This window comes from Camelus ferus, chromosome 3 (assembly GCF_009834535.1).
Source record: "Camelus ferus isolate YT-003-E chromosome 3, BCGSAC_Cfer_1.0, whole genome shotgun sequence".
NCBI lineage: Eukaryota > Metazoa > Chordata > Mammalia > Artiodactyla > Camelidae > Camelus > Camelus ferus.
The window spans coordinates 62,522,167-62,547,535 of NC_045698.1; the positions used below are offsets into that span (position 1 = coordinate 62,522,167).

At 35.7% G+C, this 25,369-nt stretch overlaps 1 protein-coding gene, 1 long non-coding RNA gene and 1 other non-coding gene across 3 annotated transcripts; all 3 read right to left on the reverse strand.

Moving 5' to 3' along the window:
• Positions 1-4,080: 4,080 nt before the first annotated feature.
• On the reverse strand, positions 4,081-4,235 carry LOC116662842. The gene has a single exon (XR_004318932.1). It is a non-coding gene; the product is annotated as a small nucleolar RNA SNORA62/SNORA6 family (small nucleolar RNA).
• A 45-nt stretch (positions 4,236-4,280) lies between these two features.
• Positions 4,281-4,851, reverse strand: LOC102510596 (40S ribosomal protein SA). Its single transcript, XM_032468463.1, has one exon. The coding sequence runs from the start codon at positions 4,782-4,784 to the stop codon at positions 4,281-4,283; it is 504 nt and encodes a 167-aa protein (XP_032324354.1). The 5' UTR covers positions 4,785-4,851.
• Positions 4,852-11,764: 6,913 nt separating this feature from the next.
• LOC116659782 lies at positions 11,765-25,243 on the reverse strand. Its single transcript, XR_004315125.1, has 3 exons — positions 25,164-25,243; positions 15,900-15,904; positions 11,765-11,776 (listed from the first exon to the last, which is right to left on the reverse strand). It is a non-coding gene; the product is annotated as an uncharacterized LOC116659782 (long non-coding RNA).
• Positions 25,244-25,369: the final 126 nt, after the last annotated feature.

A 25,369-nucleotide genomic window follows, 5' to 3' on the forward strand; every position in this document is an offset into this window, starting at 1 on the left:
CATGACAGAACTGAGTTTGTACAAGTACTGGACCCTGGGCCTCAAGTCTTCGCCCTCTAACAATGTTGCCCTAAGACTGCCATGTAAGGAGCCAATCTAGACTCCCACAGGATAATGGTCCATGAAGAACTAAGGTTCCCCAGCCATCAGCCTACAGTATTTACCATCTTGGACATTCTTGCCAATCAGATTCTCCAGTGAAATATAATCATCTAAGAAACCAAGAGGCAAAACCAGCAATGGAATTTCCCAAATTCACGTTGGACAGTAAATTGATACTGCTTTAAGCCACAGAATTTGAGGTTGGCTTGTTGTGAATAGCCAATTTATATAATGCCTAATCTTCTTCTCAGTGGACCCCTGGATAGATGACCTGTTTTGGACCACCTATCTGACTTTTTTCAAGTTTCTACTATTAAAACACCACTGGAAAAGCATTTTTTTTTCTCATTTTCACGGTCTGCAGCCATGGTAAAGATAACCAATCTCTGAATGGCCAGTCCCTATGCTCCACCCAGACCTTGTCACTCTGCCCTATTTATTATGTACCTCCTTATTCAGGATGCCACAGACCTGGTCTGCTCTGTCTATATGGCAGAATGGAATCTTTTCCTATCAGTCAGATTCACCCAGTAAGTTTCCTTTCTGATTCTTCCAAAAAAAATTAATTCTGAACTTGAAAATGGCCATAGAAAGATGAATAAATAAGAACAAATTCACACCTTAAATGACAGAGAATTTATTAAAAAGGCAATTTAAGGATAAATATATTATGTAATATACATTGGCTTACATACCACAAACCATAAAATCTTGAGCACACATGTCCTGTGGTTTAGGGGCTAACTACCAAGCTTTCCTCATCTGGGTATTGGTGAAGTCTTTAAACTTAAGTCCTCAAATACATAAGTCCATATTTTCCTTTAAATTGCACAGGATTGGTTTTACCCTCTAAATATATTTTAATCTTCTAGTTGTCAAACTGACTTGCTAATTGCCGAATCAGGCTGGTCTATCAGTATTTGTTCAGTGCCTAGTATCAGCTGCACACAGATCATCAACCAAGAAACCATAAACATTTATGAACCTAAATACTGGTGAGGATATCCATGTAATTACAGTGAGTCTTCCTATAATGTGCTAGGATTTCTGAAAAGTTTCATTAAAAATGGCATTCATGAAGTGCCTGATCCTTTCTTCCTTAATTGTTACTTTTTATTTATAATCAAGTGCCCTCAGATTTGGTTCAAAGCATTTCACTAACTTCCCTACTAAGGTTTTGTTACATAACCACTTATGCCCATTACAGACTGTTTGGAGTCTCACAGATATCAGCTGCTTCCTCTAACTAATTAATTGTCCACCATTCCAAATTAAACTATCTAACCACTGTTAAGCTTTTGTGAATTCCAGTGGATATCTAAGGAAAGTCAACAATATTTTTGATAGACTTCTCTTCTGTTAGTAAATCCTTAAATATTTTCTCCTTTCATGGAGTTCAGAGAATATATTCCACTATCTGTTTACTAGAGAATCATGTAGAATAATTTGTATTTTTACACAATTCTTTGGCCAAAATGAAGCCCAAGTAATATGCAAAGTCTAGAAATACAATGATATTTTTACCAAAATAGCCCAGATTTTTTGTGTTCAGTAATGGAAAGACAAAATTAGACCCTTCTGCAAACCTCCATTTTGCACATCTGGGCCAATTTAACAATCAATGCTGCCCCACTTGTTAAGTTAATTCCTATTTCTCATCAAGGGGAGGATATTATGCCTACTCTAGGGTAATGGCAGGGTAATTCTACATAAAGTCAGACTTACTGATTTTTATAGTTAATAGGGTTCTGGAATCCAGTTTCCACTGCAGGAGTGAGAGGTGTTTCCCACACCAAAAGCAGTTCTGACACCAGCTGAGAACCCTACAGTTTAGCTCAGTTGACACTACTGGGAGATAAAGTTAGATTCCACAGGTTGACGGCTCAGACCGACAAAACTGCTCTCCCCACTACCCCTGACCACCTCCGCCGCCCTCCACCCAACACACGCCCTTCAAACGCCAGTCTCAAGTCCAGGTTGTTCCCTGCACTTTTGACCAACTGGCTGTAAGTTAGAGATTCCCACAAGCCCCCACCCAGTCCTCGGGTTTGATTAACTTGCTGGAGTGGTCAAAGGACTCAGAAAACCCACTTACTTACTAGATTACTGGTTTCTTGCAGGATATAGCTCAGAAACAGCCGGCTGAAGAGACGTGTAGGGCAAGGCAGGGAGAAAGGGCTCGGCGCGCCCTCGCCCTCTCCAGGGCACGCCATTTCCCCACCACCTCCACCACCGCACAAACCGTCCGAACCCTCCCCTTCCGGGTTTCCGTGGTAGCTTTGTTGCACAGGCACGATTGATTACATCGTTAGCCAGTGGTGATTGGTTCAACCTCCAGCCCCTTTGCCTCTCTGCGGAAATCGGGGGGTGGGACCGAAGGTCTGCTCTTCTATTCCTGATTGGTTCGTCTGTCAAACAGTCCTGTTAGGTGCTTTCCGAAAGTTACCTCCTTAACATAAACCTAGTTGCGGTGCTAAAGGGCTTGTTATAAGTAACAAGACTTTGGCTTTATGCTTCTGAAGCGTTTTCAGGAACTTCATCACTCAGGAAATTCTAAGAGTTTGGGGAGTTGTGAGCCAGGAACTATGGACAAAGACCAAACGTGTATGAGAAATATGTATCTGGACATCTGAATGATTAAATACATATTTCTTATAAATCATAACATTGCATTATTGTAATTTGTAACTCAGATTTAATCACTGGCCTCGGGACATTTTTCTACGCCTAATATTTTTCCTTGTTCTTAAGTTCTAGAAATGGTACCTCCCTGGAATTCTGTGTCCTCTGAGAACTAAGATCTGTCTTACTCCTTTTCAGTCCTTTGAGGGACTAGGGCAGGGGTCTCAAACTCAAATTCCCACAGAAGCCAGCAAGAAACATAGTGAGTAAGATTGGCAAGAGGCAAGTAGAAGGGAATGTTGAGGCTTGCATGTCCCATGTAAAAAGGACAGCTGCTAAGCTGTGACAGATTGTTGCCATATAGGAAAACGAAACCTGTTATTTTCTTATCTTCCGTTATTTTTTAAAAATCTGAAATCCATGTTTTTCTGAGAAATTTCCCAAAGCTTTAAATATTGGCAAATAATGTAATAATAACAATTTCGTTACTGTTGACACACTCACAAACACGCACACACACACCTGTGGGCAAAATCTGCCTCAGGGCTCCATTCTGCAAATTCGGGTTTTGAGCTTTGTCTCAAAAACCTCAGCTATTCTGATAAATGGGAATCTTTAAATGAATAAAAATATTGACAATAGAAAATCTTTCTTTACAGAAATGTAGAGGTGTTTTCTAGTTAGCAAAGAAAAGACTTAAAAAATGGTACAGAGCATTCTGGAGTGGCAGCAGGGCTGAGAGCTGGGAGTGCGGGCTCTGGAAACACACTGCCCACTCCTAAGTCCTGGTTCTGCTGCCCATTAGCCACGTGACCTTGGGCGAGTTATTTAAATCTTCTGTGCCTCAGTTTCTTTGTTTTAAAGTTGAGGTGATCATGAAAATAGTAGTGCCTACCTCATAGTGCTATGAGAGTTACATAAGCTACTTTTTGTGAATCTCTTAAATCAGTGACTCGCATATAATAACTGCTATACGTATGTTTGTTGAATAAATACATTTCATGTAAATGTATTGTCTTTGAAACATTTTTGTGCCAAAAAGGTAGAATGAACAAGATTATCCCTGGTTAAGTTGCCTGAAAAGTCCTATAGGGACCAGTTAAGAAGTGTAAGTCCATCAACCAGATCGCTGGGGGGAAATTTACAGTGTGAGGAGAATGTCATGTCACAAGGAGCCTCTGCAGAGACACTTAAAATTATTCTGCTTTTTTTTCTCCCTTGTTAAGATGGTGGCTAGGATTGTTCAGAAAAAATTAGGCTATCAGCCAATCATTTCTTACTACCAACACAAGGAAAGTTTCTATGGCATGAAAGTGAATAGAATTAATCTAAGTTAGTTAGTTAGTTAGTTATTTCACTCGTAGCAAGTATTACTATCAAACTCCACTCACTGGGCCAGAGAATCCTGTGGTGTTAAGCAAAAAAATTGCCCCTCATGTAGCACACTACCTACATATATGTGCTCATCGGCCAGCCAGAGGGCTCAACTCCAAGCTCTAACAATGTGCAGAGGAATGCCTGTTTCTAGAGCACTTATTCTCAAGCTCTAGTTCAGATCATAAAACTGTTACCTTGTTGTTGCTGCGGATGGCAATGTCCACGTAGTGCAGAAGGGAGTCCGTGTTACACTGAGCAATGGTAGGCAGGTTAACGTAAGATGCCTCTATGAGAGGTTGGTGGTCAGCCCCGGGATCAGTAACCACCGGAAGCCTCGGCTCCCGGAAAGCTGCCTGGATCTGGGTAGTGAAGGTTCCAGGCGTGAAGCGGCCAGTAATGGGAGTAGCTCCAGTGGCAGCAGCAAACTTCAGCACAGCTCGCTGGCCAGCATTCCTGGAGGATGTGACACTGACATCAGCTGGGTTTTCAATGGCACGAGCTGCCAACAGAAGCTTCTCCCAGGTTCTTTTCAGATTTATGATGTAGATGCCATCACTTTTCCTTTTGTAGATACACTGCTCCATTTTGAAGTCAAGGTTGGTGCCACCTAAGTGAGTTCCTGCTGCAAGGAATTTGAGGACATCCTCCTCCTTCATTTGCAGGACATCAGGGGCTCCGGACATTGTGAAAGTTTCCCTTTAAGTTGCAACAATGGAAATCCAGAGCAACGCCGTATGGACCCCTGTCTGGGTAGCACTGAAAAGAAGATGACCTTTAAAAAGAAACTAGAACTTCTTCTAAATTAACAAGAGAAATACATTCACAAAGTAGGTTTTACCTTATCTTAGAAGCAGTCAATCTTTGGATCTGTAAAGTAGTTGTGTCAGTGAGTAAAGAAGAGGAGAAACGACCTCCTTTCTGATGTCTGTGTACTGTCAATATAGTCACAAGTGAAAAATAAGCTATGTCAGAGATGAGAATCCATAAAGCACAGGGGGGCCTCCCATGGCTGGTGACATCATCAGGAGAGGGTGTTACATGGAAATGACTCATTCTTGCTGTCAGTTTTCATTTCCCAGATTCACCCTTGATGGAATCAATACGTGAAGTTTCCTAGGCAGATTGGAAATAGAGATCATATCTGGCCTTTGTTGGACAAGTGTTCTAGGTTATTGAAAAGAACTTACTGAGAAATGTGCTTTATTTTTTTTATAGGATTTGGCTAAGATTCAGTGGATCTCAGCAGGAGAGTAGTTTTGCTCCCCAAGGAACATTTTGGTTGTCACAAATGAGTGGGAAGGTGCTTTGGCATCTAATGCGAAGAAACCAGGGACGAGGCCATGCATCCTACAATGCATGCATCCTACAGCACAGCCCCCAAAACAAAGAATCTAACCCCTAAATGTCAATAATGCCAAAGGTGAGAAACTCTGAAGTGAAGCAGAGTGACGTCCAGTCCTCTATCTTGGGCTAAATTAAAGAGCCAAAAAGTGTACTTTAACAGAGTTCCACTACATAGTACTGATAATTTGGATTATACAGTGTGGTATGAAGCAAAGAACATGATTATAGTTTCTGGCAAAACTGGCTTAAATCTTACCTCCTCCGTTTTTTAACTATGTGAGCTTGGACCCCTCTATGCCTCGGTTTTCTCATCTGTAAAATCAAGATATTAATAATACCTATGTCACAGAATAATTGTGAGAAACAAGTCCTTATGTACAAACTACCTAGCACAGTGGCTGGCCCATAGGAAGCGCTACATGAATGTCAGCTGAAGCTAAGTGAATGATGAAAGGATGAATACATGAAACAGATGTAAAATGCCTAACCTCCTATTGTCAGTTCCTCCTCTTTTAACCTTATTGTTGAAGTAAGAAATATGATATTGATTTTAGTCTGAGCAAGGAGCGTAATCATTTTATAATACTGCATCTGCTCTTCAGTTCTTTCCATTGAATTCCAGTCTAGTTCATCTCTACAATTTACACAGCACGAAGCAGTGCAAAGGTACATAGCATGATTCCCATGTCTTCTCCCTAGATGAGACATTCCTAACTGTTGAAAATTAAAGTTGATTTTATATTGACTATTTCAAGCTTTTGTTTCTTTCCACTATCGCACTAATTCAAGAAAGGGTCAAATAACATAATGGCTGTTAACAATGTTCTGATATATTTGCAGAGTATTTTTTAATGGAAAGACCTTGAGCTCCATAATATATAGAAATGTGTATGTAATTTTCCAAATTGGTTTTTAAATTGTATTGTCCTAGAATTTCTACTTTTTTCTGTCTTTCACCTTTTCCCAATATTTTCTCAATAAAAGCTTATTAGATACTTCAGAATATCTTCACTTTTCTGAAGGCTGAAATAAGAATTAAAAAGTGTAGTGAAATATTCAGCCATCGTGATGGTTTTGGTAGGGTTCTGTTCTTTTTAATTGGGGGCTTTACATGCATTGGGAATAAAAAATCTGTTTACTCTGCTGGAGAAATTAGGCTCTGAAGAGATTGTTTTAGTTCTCTTTGTTTATGATGATTTGTTAGCTCTCGACTGCAGAAATAATTTTGTTGTTTACATTAATCTATGGTGGCAGTATTAACTTCACATCATACATAAATATAATTATTGATCATTACCAGATGTAATTCAGTGTTAGAATTACCGATTTACATAATTGTGCTATTAAGTATAAACTTGAACTTCATATCTGGGGTCACAAATAACTGGAGGCAGTAGAAATGGAAAATTCTGATTATATGTCATTCATATTTTAATACACGCTGTTGCAATTTTGATCAGTGTTAATGTAAATATTTCTATGTACTTTAAAGCAATGAGATGCTAATGGGTGGAAATTACAGCAATATTGATCTAGCTAATAAAATGTAATACATTAGTAAGAAAGGATATTTATTATATGCTTCAACTGTTACTATACATTATCTGCCTAAGGAATTGAGCTCCATCACAGATGAAGAAAGATTTTTGAACCAAACACTATAAGCTTCTTATTCACAATCATGATTTTTCTGCTCTGTGTCTTTTATAGTGATATGGTTTCAAAAAGGGCAATTCCACTTCAGTGACATTCTAATATTCTCTCTTGATATAATTAGTACATGAAAAACATACTATGAAAATCAATCAACAAAGTCGACTGGTTTAGAAATATTCTTTAAGATGCTGCATATGTCTGTATTGTTTAAGTCTCAGAAAATGTATTGTATGTAAACCATGCAGTGAGACCTAAATTCTAATCTTTGAAATTCGATGAGCTAAAACATTTCACAAACACCAATACTTGCAAGCAAACTTTCAAATAAAGCAATTTGGGCTATGATATCAAAAACTCAGTCGACTTCTAACATTTTAACACTAAATTGAGACTTTTAGAACTATCTTTTTGGGCATTTATACAATTAAAATTGGAAAGGATTGTAAATATTGCTATTTTTGTTCTATTTTACTAACTCTTGTATGTTACTGAATTGTATGAGATTGCCATTTTTTGTGGGTCTAAACTGATCAAATGTCAGCAATTTCACATGGTCCATCCCAACTGTATGTGCATCTTTTCATCTGCCTATCTGTCTGTCTACCTATCTATATCAATCTACCTTTCTAAATACTTTTTTCAAAGTAAAGATAATATATACTCATGGACCAAATTCTAAAATATACTAAAGGTAAAAATAAAATACAAAAATATCCCATTTCTCTCTTATTCTTAGTTAGTATTTATGCCCTAATTCAGTTTTTAAGTTATGATTTATTTATTTGTAAAAATGGTGCTATATAAGTGACTCTCATTCCACAACTTTCTTTTATTTAACCTTTAAACAATTTTTAAGTTATGGTAAAAGCATGTAACATAGAACATCTTAAACATTCTTAAGCAAAAATCTCAGTAGTAAGTACATTCACATTGTTATGCATTCAATCTCCAGAACTCTTTCTATCTTGCAAAACAGAAACTCTATATTCATTAAACAATTCTCCATTTCTCCATCTCCCTAGTGTCTGGCAACCATATTTCTACTTTATGTCTCTATGAATTTGACTATTTTAGGTATATCATATGAGTGGATTCATATAGTGTTTGTCTTATTTTGGCTAACTTATTTCATTTAGCATAATGACCTCAAGTTTCATCCATATTATAATATATGTCAATTTCCTTCCTTTTGATGGCTAAATAATATTCCATCATATGTATGTACCACATTTTGTTTATTCACTGATCCATCATTGGACACTTTGATTGTTTCCACCTTTTAGCTGTTGTGAATAATGCCACAATGATTATGAGTGTGCAAATATATCTTGGAGACCCTGCTTTCAATTATAATGGGTAGTACCTAGAATTGGAATTGTTGAATCTTAAAGTGAATCTATTTTTAATTTTTTGAGGAACAGTCATACTATTTTTCATAGCAGCTGCATCACTTTATATTCACACCAACAGTGCACCAGCATTCCAATTTCCCCACATCCTCACCAAAATTTGATAGTTTCTGTTTTTGTTTTTGTTCTTTATAGTAGAGTTCCTAAAGGATGTAAGGTGGTATTTTATCAGGTATTTCCCTCATGATTCGTGATGTTGAGCCTGTTTTCATGTACTTTTTGGCCATTTGTTTGTCTTCCTTTGGGAAATATCTATTGAAACCTTTATCCACTTTTTAAAATTATTTGGATTTTTGTTGTTGTTGGGTTTTAGAAGTTATCTATATATTCTAAGTATTAGTCACTTACCAGGTATATGATTTGCAAATATTTTCTTCCAATCTGTAGATTGCATTTTCACTTTGTTCATTGTGTCTTTCGATGCACAGAAGTTTTAAATTTTGATGTTGTCCAATTTATCTAATTTTACTTTTGTTGCTTATGCTTTTGGTGCCATATCCAAGAAATCATTGCTAAATCCCATGAAGTTCCCCTCACCATGTTTTATTCTGAGTTTTATAGTTTGAGTTTTTTCATTTAAGTTTTTGATCCATTTTGAGTTAATTTTTGCACACGATGTAAGTTGAAGATCTAACTTTATTCTTTTTCATGTGGATATGCAATTTTTCCAACATCATTTATTTTTAAAATTGCTCTCTCTCCATTGAATGGTTTTGGCACTCTTGTCAAATATCATTTGACCATATGTGCAAAGCTTTTCTGGGCTTAAAATTCTATTCAACTGGTCAGTATGTCTATCTTTATGCCAGTTCTGTACTGTTTTGATTACTGTATCTCAGTAAAAAGTTTTAGAATCTGGACATGTGAGACCTTCAAGTTTGTTCTTTTAAAGATTATTTTGGCTATTCAGGGTCTCTTGAGATTCCATAAAAATTTTAGGGTGGAGTTTTTTATTTCTGAAAAGAGTGCCATTGAGATTTTGATAGGGATTGTATTAAATCTGTAGATCACTTTGGTATTGTTGACATCTTAACAATACTAATTTTTGCAAATCACGACCTTGAGATGTCTCTCCATTTATTTGTATCTTTATTAATTTCTTTTAAAATACATTTTTTTACTTTTCAGTGTACAAGTCTTTTGCCTCCTTGATTAAGTTTATTTCTAAGTATTTCATTCTTTTTGAGAAAATTGAAAATAAAATTATTTTGTTAGTTTTCTTTTCATATTGTTTATTGTTAGTAGATAGAAATGCAACTGATTGTTATGTGTTGGTTAATATCCTGCAACTTAACAGAATTTGCTTATTAGTTCTAACAGATTTTTCTCGTGCAATCTTTAATGTGTTCTAAAGATAAAATCTGTGAACAAAGGCAATTTTACTTCTTCCTTTCCAATTTGGGTAACTTTTATTTTTCTTGCCTAATTTCTTTGGCTTGGACATCCAATACTACATTAAACATAAGTAGTGAAAGTGAGCATCCTCATCGTCTTCCTAAGCTTAATGAAAAACGATTATGTCTTTTATCATTGAATATGATGTTAGTTGTGGGCTGTTCATATATGAATTTTATTATATTGAGGTAGTTTCCTTCTGTAGCTTATTTGTTGAGCATTTTTATCACAAAGGGGTGTTGGATTTTGTCAAATGCTTTTTCTGCATCAAAAGGGATGATCATGTGCTGCATTTGCCCTCATTCTGTTAGGTGGTGTATTATATTGCTTTACTTCTATATGTTGAACCATCTCCCTTTTTTGGTGTGTGTGTCTCATCTATAAATATGCTACCCCTCTTTTATCACACTGCCTTTAATTTTTTTTTATCCACTCTCTGGAATATATGCTAAATCAAGGCAGGAATTTTTACCTGTATTGTTCACCACTGTGTCCCTTGAAATCATGCCTGATGAGTGGCCAGTGCCTAATGAATATTTGGTTCATATTGCTTTAATTTGCTAACATGCTTGTATCCTTCTGCTAAACTACAAATTGCTTGGTACAGAAGAATAAACTACTTACTTGTAGTTTATTTTTGTTCTATTAATTCTTGGGTTTTCCTTTAGAAGCCAGAACATAAATAAGTAACTAATTAATGCCAGATGAAATTGCTTACTTAAAATAATCTTATGCTATAATATTTTATACTACTAGTGCTTAATATTTTGAACACTACTTAGTTTGTATAAAGATTATAAACCAAAGAGACTTAAGTGAATTTCCCATCCTCATTAGACTTTGAAGTTCTTATTCCCTTTTTCTTTTATATGAAGCACAAGAGATGCTTCAGTAAAGAACAGACAATGCTTCCTTCTGAGAGGGGACCTAGGATCCTCCAGGAGGGAACTCAGTTCACCATGAAGATTCCATGCTCAACTCAGCCTCGTGGATATAATGAAAGTTTATTATAGAATATAGAAATGCAAGGGAAACAAAAGAATCTTCTCTTTTCTATACTTTTCTTAGTCTGCTAGCTTTCTGGAAGTCTGTACATGGGATAAAACCTTTTCCTCTTGAACCAAAAGAATATGACATCAAAATAAATCGTTCTCAGTAAAACGCCACATCAGCCAGGCACAAGTCATACAAAATGTTTTTTAGTCTTAACCTGATTTATTTGCAATGTGAATTACTATCCTTTGCAGTTAAAGTTTTCTCATTTGTGAAAGGGGATAATGATGCAGACCTCTTCACAAGATCACTGTGTCACTTAACTAATTAATACTGTAATTATATAGTACTTAGAAAATATAATGCACTGTACAAATGCCAAGTGTTGTTATTAGAATCATTTGAGTGCTCAGCTCATCTAGATTTACCACTTTAGCAAGGCAAATAATTCCAAACAGTAAGAAAGCCTCAACTAAACATACTAATTAATCTAATTTAAACATTTATTACATGCTGTAAATATGCCTCGTTAAGATATACATTTCGGTTAAGGCCATCATTAAAAACATCACCAAGTTGTTTGAGGTCTGCATAAAATGCATTCTGCTTTGGCCTTTCATAGTGACAGTTTAGATCACATCTATTATTTATTTGTTTATTTGACTGAATGTTGATTGTCAGGGATTCAGCTAATACTAATTTTTACGTGAGAATAAAAGGAAAAAATCGACACCCTCTCTTTTGTCTCTGTAGCAAAAGACTTGAAAAGAAACAATATATTTTTTAACTGCCATGCTATTATTTTAGTCTAATATCCATTAGGGGACTTTTTCTGGAAAGGAAATACCCAAGAGTAGAAGATGGAAACATGATGTGTGCTTTTCAGAACAACTTGATTTTACCAGAGAGAGCCACACTCTCTCTAGAGGTTCAGTCTGCAAGTCCCAGAGTTGATAGAACATTAGCAAAGTTGGATGGAATCTATGTGTGGGTGATTATTGCCACAGCACATCAAAGAGCAAAACACAATGACTAATTCTCTGTGCAGAATAAAGAGATTCTGTGAGGGTCGTTCTTTTCTTAAATAAATCCATCATTTGAAAAAAAAAAATTAACTTGTTCCTAGTAACAGCACTTCAGCCATAACAGTCAAAAGCTGAATTTCCTATTTAGGTTTTTCACTTTCTTCCAAAAAACACAAGCTAGCTGGTCAGTTGGCTCAAGACCTACACTTTTTTCTTCATAGAACTCAAAGGAGAAGTTTTATTGCTGAGTATAAAATACACTTTCTCCTGTGGAATATTACCTTCTGATCCTTGTAAGTGTCTTCCTTCTGTCAGAAACCTAAAGACACATATCAACAATTGTAAAATAATAATGGTAAAATATAAAAAGAAATAACCTGAGGCTTTTCTGACTTTCTGCACACTTGTATCACTGAAAAGTTTGTTAGACCACTAGTTACTCTTCACTTCCCAGTGCAGGTTAAACAACTGCCAACACTTTCCCATTGAAACCTACAAATATGCCAATAAATGAAGTTATCACTCCACCTACTGACTCTGTTCTAGCAAAGACCGTCCTGTCACAAGACAATGCACTTTCACAAATGATCACCCATTGGTAACGGCCACCCCTCTATGGCCATACGTGGACCAGTAACTAGAAGCATCAAAATATAACATCAGGAAAGCAAATTTCAGAAATTGAAAATTATACCAGGTAATTTCAAGTTTCTGAACCATCACAATGAAAGAAAAGAAAACTCTGTCATCATTTGGGTTTACAAATAAAATGTACTTTTGAGATTAAAAGGCAATGACCTGGAAAATGTATTACAAAGAAAAATTACATTTTACTGAAATTAATTGTAGTTCCTAGGTAATACAATAAACTTACTGATGTAATTCTCTTTGGAATATTCCATAGTCAGAGTGAAAATAAAATATTCTGAAACAAATTCACATTTGTTTTTCTCTTTCCAGCTCCTCCCTATCACATTTATCTTCTATCTATTTTTTTAACTTAATGACATGAGTAAGAACATTAATTATAAATGTAGTTAAGCCCTGAAATCACTGGATTTTATTTTTATATTTCATTTAATGTTAAACACGAATTGATAAATGATCCTCCCAAATAGTTTCATCTCATTCAAAGGGCCCCTTAGACAAATTATCAGTTTGATAAAAAAGCATAAACTATTTGTATTTTTCAGCCAACTGATACCTCCATTGATAGTCATAGAGCTTTCATAATAAGGGACACCTGACGCATCTAAGGAAGCATTATTCTCGAATTTAACTACTAATTTGATACACATTCTTTAACAGAAAGCAGAAATTGCCATTCAATAATAAAAATATATTATTAGTCTCTCTATTTTATTTCTATTGTGGTGGTCTGTTACTTGTGCCACTATATAGTGGTATCTTGATTTACGAATCAGCTAGGAGCTGAGCAATTGTATCAGAAATCAGCAGTGTAAAAAAAAAAAGTTGAAAAAATTATGCCATGTAAAATGTCACTCTTTGCAATTTTCACTGTATGGCAAAGCACCTCTGAGCACAGATTGGTTGAGATAAATAGGCAGCTCCTAAGGAAATCATGAGGTCTGATCATTTGTCTGCAATACAGAGTTCTTCACCTGAAGCCTTAATTCACCTAGGGATGACCTTTATTATCTCCTATGGTTTTTCAAAAAATTCTATTCCCTAATGAAATAAGGGGAAAAAATGACTATTTTTCAAAGCTTGTGTTGATTGGGCTCTGAATTCAAAATGTTCCTCGTAGAAGGGCTAAATTGAGACCTATCCGGGACATGACTAACTCCCCAACATCACAGAATGACTAGAGCTGGGACTTAACCCACACATCTTTTTACTGCCACACACTGATGTTCAGAGCATCTTCAAGCAGAAAGACAAAAATGCTTTGTTTGGTTGCTTCAGTTTCCAGCATCAGTTGGTGGAGTGGAGAACTGGTTTTAATCATTGCTTCCACCTACTCTATTACTTCTCGAAAAATGCCTATCACCCACCTCAACCCCATCACCTCTCCCCACGTCAAGTGCCTTCCAGAATGACTGGAGTGAGGGTACTTATGCTGTTTCTGGAGTGGACAGCAAGGTCTCCTTCCTCCCCTCTCCAACATCTCTGATATCTTGCCAGGCAGGCACACATTTTGATTTCTAATTTTCTCCAAAAAAGAACTTTATCATTTTTAAGTGAGTCCTACTTATTAATAAAACTATAACTCTACTGCCATTGTCTTCTACCTTCTCACTTAGCCCCCTCATAACTAGTAAAATATATAGTATAACTTTTGTGGGAATAAGACTTCATACAATATATTGAAATGGAGAACAAATAATTAGAGAAGATCAAAGATATTGGCGTATAGGTAATAAACTCAAAGCATCTGAATGAAAAAGAAAATTCTGCAATACACAGTGATGGTTTGGAGACTAGGATCTAGTCTTAATTTTGATCTCCTTCACATTGCCAAGACAGCCAAAAATCAGCTAATATTAGAGCTTGATCCTTAACTTCTTGGGGCCATTTCTAGACCTGCTCCAAATAGCTCTTAATCACTCCTACCTCTAAATATTTCAGAGAGGGGCTTGGCAGGTGCTGTTACAGAAGGAAAGACAACGTGGAAAAGTGGGCTGAAAAGTGAGGAAAGCTAAGGGTGAAAGAGGTCTCGACTTTCTGGAAATCCATTTAGTGAAATTAAAGCAATAATCTCTTCTGTATAAAATCACACTTCAAAAATAAAATATTGTAAAACCATAAGGGAGGGGAAATCAGTCTAATGGTTTGTCTTCATCTTTTACCCAGTCAACTACAAACATTAAATGCTGAACTGAGCTTTGATTTTTCAAGAATACATCAGAAGCCTGTGCAAATCATAGAAGAAATGCCAAAATGTCCTTGGGCAAACACCTTTCAGACAACCAGCAGGATCTAATACTATTTAAGATGCAACCAACTCTTCCATTTCAAAGATGTGCCTTTCCTCCAGGCATGTATTTTGTAAAAGGGAAATAGTGCTGGCTTTTGTGCGGCTTAGCTCTTACTCCTTCTCAATGAGAAGTTTTAAGATTTAAAAATACCTTTTTCTTCCTTCATGCATGTATTTCTGTAAAATCTACCAAATCCCATTTGTTACTCTTTCTCCAGAAATCAGTAAGAATGATTATAGTTACCCAGTTACATAAGTCAAGAGCTCTAAGTTTTAAAGGATTAGTCCCATTGCCATAGAAAGTGAAATAAATGGTTTTTAGAAATTTGATCCACTGTAATAATTAGCAATTTTGAGCAAATTTTCATATGCTTGTTGAACATTTGTATGTCTTCTTTGGAAAAATGTCTATTTAAGTCTTCTGCGCATTTAATGACTGGGTTATTTGGATTTTTTTTTTTGATATTGAGTTATATAAACTGTTTATGTATTTTAGATATTAACCTCTTGGTCATATCATGGCAAATGTTTTCTCCCATTCCATAGGTTGTCTTTTTGTTTTGTTGGTGGTTTCCTTCCCTGTGCAAAAGTTTTTAAGTTTAATAAGGTCCCACTTGTTTATTTTTGCTTTTACTTCTTTTACTTTAGGAGAGAGATCTAAAGAAAATATTGCTATGATTTATGCCAAAGTGTGTTCTGCATGTGTCCTCTTCTAAGAGTTTTATGGTTTCAGGTCTCAAAAACAGACACATAGATCAATGGAACAGAATAAGCCCAGAAATAAACCCATGTACCTATGGTCAATTAATCTACAACAAAGGAGGCAAGAATATACAATGGAGAAAAGACGATCTCTTTCAGTAAGTGGTGCTGGGGACCTGGACAGCCACATGTAAAATAATGAGATTAGAACATTACCTCACACCATATAAAAAGTAAATTCAAAATGGATTAAAGACTTAAATGTTATACCTGAAATCAATATATTAATTGGATTAAACAAATCATAATATATATTTTTTTGCCTTTAATTCTAACAAACACTCTGAGTCATAGGTATAATGGTGACTGGTTGTTCTTTCCCCAAAATACCTGAAAATCTGAAAGGAGAACATGGTCAAGAGAAAAGCTGATCCCTTCTGCCCAGATTTAGGTCATGGATGCCCCGTGCTTAATCCTCAGAGAAACGAGAGAAAATAAGCTTTCTCTGTGATAGCCATTCTTGCCTAGCATTTTGATGAAACTAAAAAAAAATAATAGGCTTCTTCCTCTGGAGAATCACCGAAAAGACAGCCCTAATGTTCTTCCCCATCATCCCTTTGTACTCTCCCAGATGAAGGAGCTCTCTGTGCTAGTCTTGAGGCAAGCTGACTTTGAGACTGTGAACATCATTCAAGGTCAATTCCTGCCAAACACACTACAGCGTTGCCTTGATCCTGCATTAAGCTTTGCCTCTTTATGTGAAAGTTACACCAGAATCCTTTTTTCCACTCCCCCACTTATGGGAGAACTAGTAAGCTAACTAGTTGAGAAATGATCTGAGCCAGGAAAAAACTTGATTTTAAAAAATAAGTAAATACTTAAGGACATCATGCTGTATGCAGAGATATATGGTAACAAAACTATACTACGGGACAACCCACAGTGGGGTATTCCAAGTCCTCCTGGTGGATTATTTTCCAGTAACGTGAAGAAATACTCTCTACTCGTTTGTTTTTTCTTACTTTTGTTGCCTTGCCACACTTTAAAGGTGGCACTCGAAGACTTTTTTTTTTTTCATTAAAGTGGTGAAAACCTCCGCACTTTTGTTTTCATTGGTAATTCTAATTTCAAGTCAATGTTTAGTACAACCCTTCACACTCCATAAAATAAAGTTTCCCTTCTGATGGGAACAATGGAATTTAAGCCTATGTTTTGCCAGAGATTTAGACGTGTAACTCTGAACTCAAAAGAATTAAAGATGTGAAATCAAATATAGTAGTTCACAGTGAAAGATGAAAAGTCACAAAAAACTTAAGCCATCAAAAAGTAGCATGAAACTGTCCACTTAAATATTTAAAAAATGAAATATTTGGGCATCCACATTAGAAGAAATATAATTAACAAAGTATTCCTTTCAAGTTGTAATTGTTTTGGCCACTTAAAATAATTTGATCTCATAAATTAAAAGGAAAAAAGAAATGGATTGTAAGTAGATGCTTTGTAAGTGAGTCTTTGTTCATTTTTATAAAACGTAAATAATACTGTTTACTGTTTCATCAGTAATTTCCACATAGAATTATACACTGCTAAGCTCGGTAATCAGAGTTTTGTTTTGTTAGTCTTGTTTTTGCAGTAAGCACAAAACAGGATTATGTGGAACTGGAAACATTTAGATACACAGTATTATTACCTACAGAAATTTAATTAATATTTTATACTAATAGATAAAATAACACACATCCTTCATTATTTTAAGTATAAAATGTATTGTTTTGTGGGCAAAATAAAATCCAATATAAAACTCAGAAAGTCAATTTTCTGTAGGATTATCCAAAAAGCATTGGAGCCATAGATTTAAAATTTAGAGTTAGAATTACTGCATGGATTATCTATATCAGTCATATACAAAACAGAAATTAAATTTCTTCTATCTTTGCAGTCTTCACATTGCATGTTGTTTTGCAAAAACTGAGCTCTTATAATTTTTGTGAAATTAGTTTTCTATTAATATCACATTTCATACTTTGTGTGATATAGCTTCTTATCCAATATCTAAAAGATCTTTAAATTTGGCTCAGACATCTTAATTGGGTTGATTCTTTTCCACAAATAGTTTAACTAAAATTCAATTTTTTTAAAGCAAGCAATTTAAAAAATCAAGAACTATATGACACATAAATTACCAAATGTTTTTATATGATAACTTAAAGCATAAAGATCTAAAACAATTTATCTATTCATTCTATGTAAAAATAGCTTTGAAGAATATATATACAAACTCTTTTTACAAGATAAGGTTATAATGACTAAGAAAACAACTGACATTTTTAATAGATTTCCATTGCAGGTACAGATAGTGAATACTTAATGAGAATAATGACTGAAATCTTAACAAAATTTCTGGAGACTCACAATCTTGAAGCTATTTTGTCTAACTTGTTATCTTGGGTCTCTGTACCCAATGAACACTCAAGGAACAATGCCTGTGGCATATTTATCAAATTGGCCATTTGCTCACTTTATCGAAGTGTCCACTCCCAAGTTAACTTTATTTACTTAACCCAAAAATATTTATTCTCTTCCCCCCACGTTCTTTTCTGCTCCCAGCAGGAGAAATAATCTTCATGTATCATTTGCAATATGTCATTCCCTATTTAGGAAATATGTTCCTTCTCATATACCCTTAAAATCAGTAGAAAGATCCTAAGATGTTCTAAAGAGAGGCACTTGAATGGGTACAAAATAAATCATAAATATTTTGGTGTTGGTTTATTCCATTGTTCATCCAGTGTTAACTGATTTCCTATTATATGCTGGGCACAGTGAGTGTTGCTATAAAAGCTACTAGTAATGAAGAAATGATGAGGTCAGCCCAGACCTGTTCCTTTATGGAGTTTATGCTTTCATGGAGGAGAGAGAGAATGAGTAAACAAATCCATGATCTAGATGAATAGATCAGCCAAAGACTACTGGGAACAGCTGCAGTTGAACAAGCTGCATGTATTACTCATTGCAAAGAAGAACACACACCTTGGGATCTGAGCTCTGGCTGGGTAATACTTGGGAGAATTTAGGGGTATGTTGAGTGTTGTTATCAAGAAGGGACAATTCTACGATTGGCTGTCTCAATAAATGTTATCTACAAAGAAGGCAGATCAAGGCAAAGTTAAAGTTGTAGCTGGTTTTAAAAAGCTATAGTCACTCACTTAATGAGAAGGGGTGGTAGTTATTCTGTGGGTTGCACAGTGGTGGTCTGTGACATTATATTCAGCAGGAGAACAACATGGCTCAGCTATAAAAGGGCGATCAGTTTGTCCCATAATAACACTGAGGTCTAGGGCTTAAATTTCTAGTTAGTTCCCAGGCTTCAGGGGTTGCTTCTTTTTCTCATAGGTTTTTTGGAAAATAAAGAGGATAAGATACTAAACATCACTAGGACTAATGTACATAATGTGACTAAAAAAGACATCTTTGTGAAGATGGCATTAAGCTAAGACCTGAGGTAAAGTGATATGAAGAAATTAAGAAAGAACCCACCAGGCAACCGACAAGTGCAAAGAACCTAGGAGAGAAAGGGCTGAGCATATTTGAGAACCAGAAAGAACAGTGTATCTGAGAAAAGCAATGGAAACATTAAAAGACTGAAAGTGAAGGTGTCTGGAATGACTGGCTAGTGTCTTTATGCAAGGCCCAAACACAGGTATCTTAGTATTACAGGCTGAATTGTACGCCCCCCCCTGAAATTAAATGTAAAAATGTTAACCCCTAGTACCTCAGAATGTGACTGTGTTTGGAGATAGGGCCTTAAAAGAAGTAATTAGGGCAGAGGGTATAGCTCAGTGGTAGAGCATGTGCTTAGCATGCATGAGGTCCTGGGTTCAATGTTTTTGTTAAAAAATTAATGAATTAATGAATTCAAATTAAAAAAAGAATGACTGCTTAAATGTGGTCATTTCGATTTAATTACTTCATTTTGACCAGTGTCCTTATAAGAAAAGGAAATTGGGATACAAACAAGTACAAGGGAGGACCATGTGAAAACACAAGAACACAGCCATCTGCAAGCCAAGGGGAGAGGCCTCGGAAGAAACCAACCTTGCTAACACCTTGATCTTGAACTTCTAGCCTCCAGAATTGTGAAAAAATTAATTTCTGTTGTTTAAGCCACCCAGTCTGTGATGTTTTGTTATGACTGCCCACCAAACTAATGCTGAGTAAATGAGTTACCAGGATAGCACCTTTCAATGCCCAAAGTTATGAAATCAGTGCTAAATGGTTACTGAATCAATGTTTAATTTTGCTTCAAAAATTAAAGCGTTATACAGTTGGTGGCACCAAAAATATTTACCTCTCTGGGCTTCAAATCTATAGTGAAGAGTTAGGGCAAGAAGGTGACTCTGTTTCTTCTAAGTCCAAAGTCATAGGATTTATTATAGGGTCCATTGGAATCATACTTCTAAAAATACAACTCTGTATTTATATCATATCTTTTTTCTAAGCACTTCAAAACACTTCAAAGACATTTTCATATCAATTCTCACAGCATCCTGTGAAGGCAGGTAGGTGGGAAATATTATCATTCCTATTTGACATTTCTATACACCTACTCACTTGATTATAAGATCATTTTAACTGAATATATAATTTTTTCAGGGAAAAGAATACATGCCCAGAAAAAAAAAATGATGTTCACAAGAAAAATAGTATGATTTGCATTAATATCACTCTTACATGCTAAATGACCTGAACATTTGTAATCTACACAATGACCCTTGAGATTTTAATTTAGATATTATTTCTCCTTCCTTTTTATATTCCCTTGAAAAAAGATAAGAATATTAACAAAATGGCAGCTATGTATTTTTAGGTAGCACCAAACTGAGGATAATTGGTCTTTTTTATCTACATATTCAGAATACAGTGTTTGCTTAACTTTAAAGGAGAATATTAAAATATTCTGAAGTCCAAAAAACAACAAAGAAATCAATTAATTTTATTTTTTTCCATTAATAAAATATTAGAGTACATGATGATTTGTAATGAGAAGTAGATTTTTATCAGGAAAGTCAGTTTTAAACAGAAATGTAATGTCAAACTTTCTTATACTGAAAACATTCTCTGCACCTCAACTTACATCTCTCCCCCTTTGAGAGGATAAAAATAAGCTTCCCCAACTCATGGTCCTTCCTTATTTCAGCAGCTTTATCTTTTTCACTCTCCCTCATGTTTCCTGTGCTTCAAATTCACTGCATTTCATGCATTCGTTTATTTATTCATTCAATAAATATTGACTCAATGGTGTAAGACATGGAGGTAAAATACTGAATAAGACCAAATTTAAAAAAAAAAGAAAAAAGATAAAATCTTGCTATTTTGCAACAACATGGATGGATCTTGAAGGTATTATACAAAGTGAAATAAGTCAGACGGAAAAAGACAAATACCATATGATTTCACTCATTTGTGGAACATAAGAGATAAACAAAATAAATAAGCAAAGCCACAAACAACAACAAACATGTAGTTACAGAGAACAGTAGTGGTTACTAGAAGGGAAGGGGTTGGGGAGGATGAAGTGGATAAAGGGCATCAGCTATATGATGATGATTGGAAACTAAATTTCTGGTGGTGAGCACATATATTAGAAGTAAAAATATGACATTGTACGTGTGAAACGTACACAATGCTATAAACCAATGTTACTTCAGTTAAAAAAAGAAAGAAAGAAATAGAAAAAGACTAAAAAGGGTCCTCCCTTCAGAGAATATACCTATAGTAGGGAAATAAGTAAAAAATAAAATAGCTCCCCATTGTCATAGTTGCTGTAGTGATAATTAGCTGTCACATGGATACAGGTAACTGGGCAGAGCGGATTTTTTTTTTTTTAGAAATAATGGTTAAGAAAAGTATCTATAAGAAGGTAAAATTTTTGCTAAGATCTCAAGAAACTGGACCAGCTATTTCAAGTTGAGTTAACAATTTTAAGCAGAAATGACTGCAAATCTCAAGGATGTAATGCTGCAGTGACAAAAGTGAGTAATCACGGCTGGTTACAAAATTATCAGGGCCAGAGAAAAATGGAAATGCAAGACCCCTTATTTAAAAATTTTTAAGAATTTGAAGATGGTGACAGTAATGCAATGAGCCAAGTATGGAGCTTGTCTGAGTAGGGACCCTGTGTAATTGCATAGCCTGCATTCCCATGAAGCCAGGCCTAAAAAGGGTGGCCATTGTGGACTGGAGGTCCCCATGAGATGAGAGTATGTGGGAGTGGGAATATCAGGCTGGGGAATGGGCACAACATGGTAAGACTGCTTGTTCTGGTAACAAGTGACCCGGAAGACTGAGGCATCTACAAGAGTGTGTGATAAATAGGGGCATACAGTCCAAGGAGAAGCGACCCTCATGGGAGCAGGGAGTGAGGTCAACCTCAAGGTGATGCTCTCTCCTGCAACTGTGGCTGTGTCCACTCATGGCCCTGGGAGGAGGTGGGTAACAGTACCGTTTGCTTTTTAGTTTCCAGGTGAATCTGGAATAAACTCCACCCTCCACCCTGACTTCATCATTACTACAAGTTTCAGGGAGATAAGAACCAAATCTGACTTATTTGCCCCAGCTCTTACCCGTAGTAGATTTTCAATTATGTATTAAATGGACCAGTGACTTGAGGAGTAAATAATCTCATCATGTGGGAAGTGATACTGAGGAAATTTTTGGAAGAAAATATAGTCAACATAGGAAAATTTTATATTACAAAGTTATGTCTGGGAAATAGCTCATCAAAAAAGAAAATTCCACCTTATCATCTTTTTTTAATGTTTAAATAAATGTATTGCCATCATAAGGGCAGATTGGATCAAATACCAGACTGATTCTTTCCCCACACCCAAAGCTCTAGATGGTTTTTAGTCCTCATTCTCTTAGTTCTTTTTTTCCAAGAATAGGACAGTTAGTAATTAACATGAGATTATAAAAATATTCCATAAGTATAGTAAGAGCTATTAAAATATGATGACAGATCATCAGCCTAATTTAACATTTTTCATGTAATTTGGTTAACTATGGAAACACAAGTCACTTAGAACTTCTACTAAAAATTACATAGTGAGTCCAAAGAAAGCTCAAATCATTCTTTATGACTTGAATAAATAATTTAGATTATTCAGAATTTGTGACACAAACTATGTTAGTCTTCAACAATATAATTATTAATGTAGATTGTCATTTACTTACCCAGAAGAAATAAGCCCCCTATATGGACTTCAAAATGAGAAATATACAGAAAAGTAAGTATGTTTTAGTCAATATGTGGAATTCTGACTGCTCACAGATATTATAAAAAGGGCTTAGGTGAGGGTAATAATTTGGGATAATGATTTCCAAACAGGTCTGAGAATATCACTTGGGATTCTTTTCAAAAAATATACAGATTCCCTAATCCCTCCTTGGGGATTCAGTTTCAACATGTATGGGATGGGAACCAGGAAATACCTTTTTAAAAATGAATTTAAAGTACTGTTTGTGTTTGGGCAATTTTGGAAAAAACTGAGTTAGGCCTTTCAAAACCAACAAAGTTGATCGCATGTTGACAGAGGACCTATATGAATGTACACATTAATCTAAAGCAGATTTTTTCAAAGAGATTTTTAAAACACCCATTAGAAAAATCTAGAAAAAAACTTCTATTTCTTCAATAGGATGGCTTTACTAATAGGTAAGATTAGTTTGTGTTTAGCAATGTCTTATTTTTTCCTATGTTTGTTCTCTTTACCCTTGGCCAAGGGTTAACTAGGTCCAAATACCTATGAATGTATATCTTTCCTGGATGGACTGTAGCTCATAGTCAAAAGTCTCTGTGCACACCAGACTGGTCACGTTCCCTGCGCACGGAAGCCTGGTATGCTTAGATATGGACCTTCTAAGCCATATACAAAAATAACTTGCCATTACTTGGAAATAAGCTGCTAACTCCACAAATCTACACAAACATTACTGAATTACCAACAATGTATGTTAGAGTATTGGAAAAGTGAACAGTTCCTGTCTTGCTCTCACCTTCCCGCCCTCACTAGTCATCTGAGTTGGTGAGTTCAGCTGGGATCACGCCTATAGACACTGATTCATTCCCAGTATGAAGTTGGCATGGATGTATAGGCGTAAATAACATTCATAGTCCTTCCGTAAACATATTCTAATAAACTGTTATCTTCAGACCTTTTTTACCAGTCCATACTGCCAAGTGAAGAAGATCCAGGATCCTTGTGTGCCTTACACATGTGTCTGAAAACTTACAACAGAATCAGATTCTAAAACACATGCCTGAGATTCCTAGCCTCCTGGACGCAGACCCCTCAAACTGTAAGCCTCCTTCATGCAATGCCTTCCCAAGTGCCAGTTCAGGCACTAATTACAAGAACTTCATTAGGTACAGTCAACCCATGTCTCATATTTTATAGAAAATGACAACTGAAATTAAGCAGTTTGTCACGCAAAAATTAACAAATCTAGTATTTATGACTCAAAGACCCTGAGTTTCTGACTATACCCTTCTGTCTCTTTTTGTAGGAATCTGCCTCACACTGGTGGTGTTGGGCTGAACTTGTGCAGTGAGTCAGATCAATGCATTTGACCTTGGACTGCCAGTCTGATCTGGTTCCCCTCCCACACTGTCCACTTTTGAAAACACACAGTGGGATTCTCCCACAACTTCTTTTCCCTCCGCTCTAGAAGTTCCTTTTTGCATCAGTCTTCTTATTGGAAATATTTATGGCATAATATCCCTGATGTTATCATTGCAGTCACTGCCCCCTTTTTTTGGATGCCGATTGCCAGGTTTAGCAATTGCAGATTAGATTTGAAAGATAAGAGGTTCAAATGTAAGTAATGCTGCCAGATGACAGCCCCTTTGCTGGTTTAGAATCAGTGAAATGTGTGACAGGAAAGCCTGTGTTGGCAAAAGGGCCTGATACATGTTTCAAGAGCAAAACTGAGACCATCTTCCCATGGTTTACAGCTATAGATCACGGAAAAGATCTCAGAAGCCGAAGGCTGCAGGCCTTGACTTCTCCTTTCTCCTCTCTGAGGGTTGGGACATAGATTTCAAAATTAGATGTGTCAAAGCTTTCACAATTCATTGCTGAAGCACATGCCTAAAACTGTCTCTTATTGAAAAAATACATTAATTATATTTCTGCCTTTTTATCATGTAAATTTAGAGCGCATGAAAGGAACCAGATGGACAGCTTTTGGAAGTTAATCCTTCCTTTGATTAAAAGATAAGGAATGAAGTTTCTACATGTTCCAGCTCTGAAAAGCTTCCTCCTAAAACTTACAGCAGCATTGGAATGGTTGGAAATTGTGAACGCCACATTTCCACTGTGTGTGTGGATATGTAGACGAGTAATTATTCATGACAGTAACAATCTACATTTTCTGGTAAACATTATACTTCTTGGATTTTTGGACCTTTAAGGATGAAATCACTTTAACTAATAAAATAGTGTTCCATACATCATGTGAATTCAAAACTTTCTAAAAATTAAGAGAGCACATACCACTCTAACATTTCAATGTTATTCTTCCTATTCTGAAATCTCTTACTTATTTTATCAGAATGAATTTATTTGTCAATAGTTTTGCCTACTAAGTAACTCATCTGACTATTAGAAATATGATTTTTTAATTTTATGAAATAAATATTTACTGAATACCCACTTTATATCAGCACTACTATAAGATATTGATGCAGTGATCAACAAAAAGACACTATTCATACTCTGAGGGTGTTGGCATTCTAGTAGAAAATG

Excerpts from the sequence above, each read along its gene's own strand:
- LOC102510596 (XM_032468463.1), bottom strand. The coding sequence starts at position 4,784 with ATGTCCGGAGCCCCTGATGTCCTGCAAATGAAGGAGGAGGATGTCCTC.